The 5,541-nt window shown below is 44.1% G+C and overlaps 1 protein-coding gene across 1 annotated transcript in view; it reads right to left on the bottom strand.

Annotated features, from left to right (window-relative positions):
• The window catches only part of LOC140338916 (uncharacterized), a 24,630-nt gene that overhangs the window by 3,417 nt on the left and 15,672 nt on the right, over positions 1-5,541 (bottom strand). Inside the window, exons 4-9 of the mRNA XM_072423229.1 lie at positions 2,401-2,470; positions 1,106-1,224; positions 818-988; positions 619-742; positions 405-502; positions 151-289 (exon numbers count right to left, since the gene is read on the bottom strand). Coding sequence (XP_072279330.1) covers positions 151-289; positions 405-502; positions 619-742; positions 818-988; positions 1,106-1,224; positions 2,401-2,470 — 721 coding nt within the window. The remainder of the gene's footprint in view (positions 1-150; positions 290-404; positions 503-618; positions 743-817; positions 989-1,105; positions 1,225-2,400; positions 2,471-5,541) is intronic.

The raw sequence follows: 5,541 nt of genomic DNA, 5'->3' as shown, positions 1-5,541 counted from the left end.
TATGTTGAGTGTTAATGTGGAATGCTTAGGCCAATCTTTAAGCTATAAATTTTCTTCTTCAGGCCATGTAATAGTGTAAATTTAAACTCTCTACTTATACAAGTAAAATACCAATGCAAACAGTTTTTGCATTTAGTATTTATTACTCACTTGTGTCTATATATAGAGAAGATTCCTCATGTTTACTTTCTATCATCTCCTCCTCCTCCATGGACTGCTCAGCTCCACCAACCAATATCTCTTCTTCTTCCTCTTTCACCTCAATTTTGATGTTTTCCAGTTCATCATCCTAAACCCAAAATATGAAAGGTTAGACTTACATAAAGAAGCAATAGATTACATGAACAGAGTTAATCATTTTATCTAGAATACATTTTTAGGTTTACACGCCCAGCCCCATATACCTGATGATGGTGAGGGATCTCCTGATCTTCCTGTGAGGATTTCCGGGAATACAGAGGACGGGGACATCTCCCTGGTGGGTTCCCATCACTGGATCCATCTGTAGGAAACACACACACTGACTGAATACATTGTCTCTATGTGGTTATCAGATGATGGGGGATCTAGGTGGACCCTCCGTACTGCTCTCTCCTTTACAATAAAGTCTCCTCTTACCCGGTGATGTGAGGGTCTGGTGGTCCTCCATCATGACGACCTTGTAGAGGTCCTTGTGTCCTTCTAAATAATCCCACTCCTCCATGGAGAAATAGACCGTGACATCCTGACACCTTATAGGAACCTGACACACACAATGATACAGTCACCATCTGGACACATCCCATAATAATCTCCCAGAATTCCCCGCACAGCTCACTTCTCCCGTCAGCAGCTCCATCATCTTCTGGATGACTTCTAGAATTTTCTTGGTATGATTTTCCTCTGTTTTCATGCAGTGAGATGGAGGCATTGTGATGTCGGACAGCTCATGAGGACTTTTGCTGAGTTTTAATGGATTACCAGGCATGTTGTTCACTACTTTAAAATTCTGAGTAAAGAGAAAAAATAATAATCATTTTCTGTAATTACCTTGACCCCTCCAGTCCGTTTTATATTTTATTAATAGAAATAAAAATGGAGTCGTGTGCATTCCCAGAATCCTCACCTCTCCGGTCAGCAAGTAGATGATCTCCAGGGTGAGGTTTAATAACCTTTCTGTAACTTTATTATTTTCCTTATCCATGTTCATTACCAGGTAATAGGATCTGTGTGAGACACCTCGCTCTGTCAACAAATAATAAACTTTGAATTATCTGGATTGTAATGGGAATGTCCCCACTGGGAAAAAAACAAACAAATAGACCATGACCAGCAGGTAATACTGCCAGAGAGCTTTATACAGTTTCTTGGGAAACCCTACTACAGGGCTACTGAATGTCTAAGCAATGGAAGGACAGCGAGTGGAGTGCAGGAGATATGAAGTTATAAACTTCCAACAGCTTTGTTGTTTGTGAATAGAACTCATCCTGGAAAAGGCTACTGTGCTTCTCTTTAGGACCCCAAAACTGGGGGATTCTCCAGGTCAGGGAGTCATACAGAAGTTGTACGCTGCCCCACACTCTACCAGGAAGCCTCGGAATGGTCATCATGAAACAAGCCCAGTGAATCTCAATGAAGCAAGAATCTTATTCCTACCAGACATATCCAACATAACTCTTTAGATGAGGAAATATCTGAAACCAATAGTGAAAAAAATAAAAGAAAGACTGGAGCTACGTATCACTTAAGGATTTGTTTTTCTTTCCTCTTTGATTTGTGCTTAATATCGGGATCACAGATTGGCCAAGCTCTTACTCAGACTTGCCTAGTCTTTTTGAAGTCTTAGCTAATGTCTCTTTCCATCTGGATGACTTGCTTTTCCTCTGTACCTTCTTCTCAGGCATGACCACCTCGTCCTTCCCCAAAAAAGACAATGGCTGATCGCCCCCCAGAGAGCACACTCGGGCCCAAGTTTATCGTGCTATAGTTTCAGTAGGTATAGTCACCTAAACTTTGCTGAACATTACTGAGAATGTTTCCTGTTTTGGACACTTTGTGTTTTTTTTACTTATACATACTTTTTACTGACCAGGTGATGCATGAAGGAGATCTGTTATGCTCTATGGGGAGAGGAGAACGACAGAGCGGCACCCCGCTGTGCTCTCTCTACTCCACTTTCATTATGATCGTTCATCATCCGTGCATCCCCCAGGACGATCGTCCTGATGACGAATGACAGGCGCTGTACAAATGCCAGATTCTCGTCCAATATCACCCCTGGGGTGATTATCAGACAAGAATTATCTGATATGTGTATGTAGCCTGGTGTGTGTATGTAGTGTACAGTCCTCTCATACACTTAGTGCTTTATCTCTGTTTTTATCAAAACTTTTAATGGTAAATCTAAAATAATCTTATTACCTCCTCTCTTACAAGTGTCAACAATGTCTCCTCTCAACTTCCGCCCAACACACCTATAACCCGGAACTTCCTAGTCACGTGTGACATCACTTCCTGTCCGTGTGCATCACTGAAGTTAGGCGACATCGCCATCTTGTGGAGAATTTTAAAACTTCGGCCTTTTATCTTTATTCATACAAGACCTATTTTGGTTCATTCCTACTTATTCTATTCTTTGCATATTTTACGTAGCTAGAAAATACAAAAGTTATAGTGAAAATGGTTTTAATGTAATGTTGCTATCTGAGACCTCAGATGGAGTTGGAAATATAAAGGACAGTCTAACTCCAGAGGTTGTTGGGGTTTGTTGTTAGGGTTTCCTTGTTCCTCACAGGTCAGTTTAATTGTCACCAATGATCTGTAAGGGTGACATTCTTCCCACTGGCCAGCAAAGTTTCTAATGTCTACCACACTATTATACTGTGATCTGTGGATATAGTATTTATAGAAGGGGTTCCCTGAAGACCTGAAAGTTATTTCAAGGGCCCCCCCATGGTAAACGGTTGAAAACTGGGGCGTGTGTTACGCTCACTCCATCTCTGACCCGCACACCACCAGTGATTACATCGAGCATGGCGGGCAGCAAACACAGGCAATGGGGGCCCAGATCAATGGGAGCTAGGAAAGCTCCAGATCCAAAGAAGAACGGCACCAGATCTAGTTTAGATGTTTTCTCGACTGCAACTGCAACCAAGATTGTGTTGGATATCCCAGAGCCATGTGGTGACCAATCTCCAGCATCTTCACCATCCCCAGCTGAACGATCCCCTGCATCTCTTCCCCTCTTAGGCTTCCCCGAGCTTCTGCTCACAGCACTTATCACTGAAGGGGGGATCTCTCTGCTCCCTTCTATCTCACTGGAAGCAGGCTTGTCACAGGCTGAGGACAGCTGCAGCCCCTGCAGACATTGCAAAGCTCATCCTGAGCAGAAGGTTCAACAAGTGGCTGGGATACTGATGTGGAGCTCACTCCTCTACCTCAACATGGTTGCTTTACCACTACCACCATGCTCTTTACCACACAAGGGAACCAAGCAGGACACTACCACAAATATACCACCTGCGGTGAGTCACCCCTTGGGGCATATTTTTACTACCCCTGCTAAACAGAGCAACACTGAACCCCAGGGACAGACCAATGCTATGGGCATGTTAAGGGCATCTGCCTCCCCTGTTATGATAGAATGGAGTACTAATGGCTCTGCCTCCATGCCTTTCAGAATGGGTATACAGGATGAATCAATATTACCTACTTATGGAGTTCTATATAATACATCCATGTCCTGGCAGGATTACATACGCCATGTGCCCCCTATAGAGGACTTCTGTCTGCTTAAGGATACATGCCAGGGGGAAATTAATACCCTACGTACAAATTTCCGTGCCTTGGTGGACCTAGTGGAAATCATGGATACTAAATTGCAATCGGCTAAGGGGACTTCTCGCAACTTCAAAAACATCTCTCCTCTCAGGGGCAAGCAATCAGGGATCCAAACGTCAAGTGGAGGATGTAGATAACCGCAGCAGACACGACCCAATCCTTGGACATTCCAGGGGTGTTGCAAACCATATTTAACAACATCCTGGGTCGCCTAATTACAGTGCTAATCCAGTTTGATAGGGCTTATCGGGCGCTTGGCCCAGTGGGACCCCCTTCCAGACCACGTGATGTGATTTGCAATTTGCAGGACTTCCATCTCAAAAAGGAAATTGTGCATATTGCCCGCAATATGAGATCAGTGGATTTTGATGGAGCCGAGGTACAGTTTTTTCAGGATCACGCTCAGAGACAGGACCATCAGGAGGCGTATGGAGATGGGGCGAGCCCTGAGAATGGCCAAGGCGCAAAGTCTAAGCCGTAACCAGGTTTTCTCCCGAGCCTCTGATGGTGAGGACGTTGCGCTGCTGGTTTCAGCCAGGTTGCGGTCCTTGGGCACATCAAGGTGGGCAAACACGATACCAAATCACCAGGCAGGAGGATAGTCAAGGTAAGGCGGGGTCGAGACAGGCAGCAAGCAAGAGAGGTAAGGTCACACACCAGGGATCCACGAGACAGACAGCAATGACACAAGGGCCACTGCGGGCACAGGGAACACAGGAGACACTGGAAGGTCATGTCATGTTTATGTTTTTGATATATCATAGCCATGTTTAGTTGGGGCCCAGCAAATATTAATATGTTATATACTGGCCTAATATTTGTGTTTTGAGGCGTATCAGTAACTTTAGAAGGCCTCAGGATGCTATTGCGGGTTTATAGTTATTATACTTACAGGGTTATTGCTGTTATTTACCCCATACCCAGAGGTGTGCTCAAGATGGAAGGACCTGTTATGTGTAAGTGGGAAACTATTTGGGACAGGAACTATCATAAAAGCTATCCTTTGCCGGCCCGGACTCCACGGCCATCTTCTTCACCCTTTGTGTGGGTTCTTCTTCGTACGTCACCTTATCTTGCACCGAACAGGTGCAAAATTGGATGACGTAGATGGGGAAAAAGATTGATTGATGAAAACCTCTCCAAATGAGGTATTCCAACAACTTCAACGTGTTTCGAGGAGCTAATGTCCACTTCCTCAGGAAGAGGAGATCCATAAATAACAAATAATACTTAGAATCTTTGAACAAGCTGTACTGTAAGATGACTATTATTTACTGCAACTTCAGGAATTTACTAGGCCTCCTAGCTAAATTGATATGGGCAGCTGAAGGTAAAGCCAGGCGGGGTCATCTAATTTTTGTCACCAAAAGGTCTGGCTGGGCCATCAACCCAGCCCATCTGTTCAATTATGCCTCCATCTTCTTCTGACTCAGGCTTGATGGATTTACTGCCCCTTAAAGGCCCTGCTGGTGATCTGTTTGTTATGGGAAAATAGGTCTTGTTTCCTGGCAGCTATTTCATCACCTGTTTGTTACTTCTGTGAAGTCCTACATGTGGAGACGCCCTAGGAGGGCCAGAGGCCAGTACAAAGATAAAACAGGTTTCATGTTTACCCACAACATTCCTGTACTGTATTCCTGTATTGTTTCATGCTACTTAGATACAGTCTAACTATCAGGATATATCCTACAGTGTACTATATACACATACCTATACATACAT

This window comes from Pyxicephalus adspersus, chromosome 10 (genome assembly GCF_032062135.1).
Source record: "Pyxicephalus adspersus chromosome 10, UCB_Pads_2.0, whole genome shotgun sequence".
NCBI classification, from domain to species: Eukaryota; Metazoa; Chordata; class Amphibia; order Anura; family Pyxicephalidae; genus Pyxicephalus; species Pyxicephalus adspersus.
The sequence above is the reverse complement of the archived record's forward strand: the minus strand, read 5'-3'. Positions and strand labels throughout refer to the sequence as shown.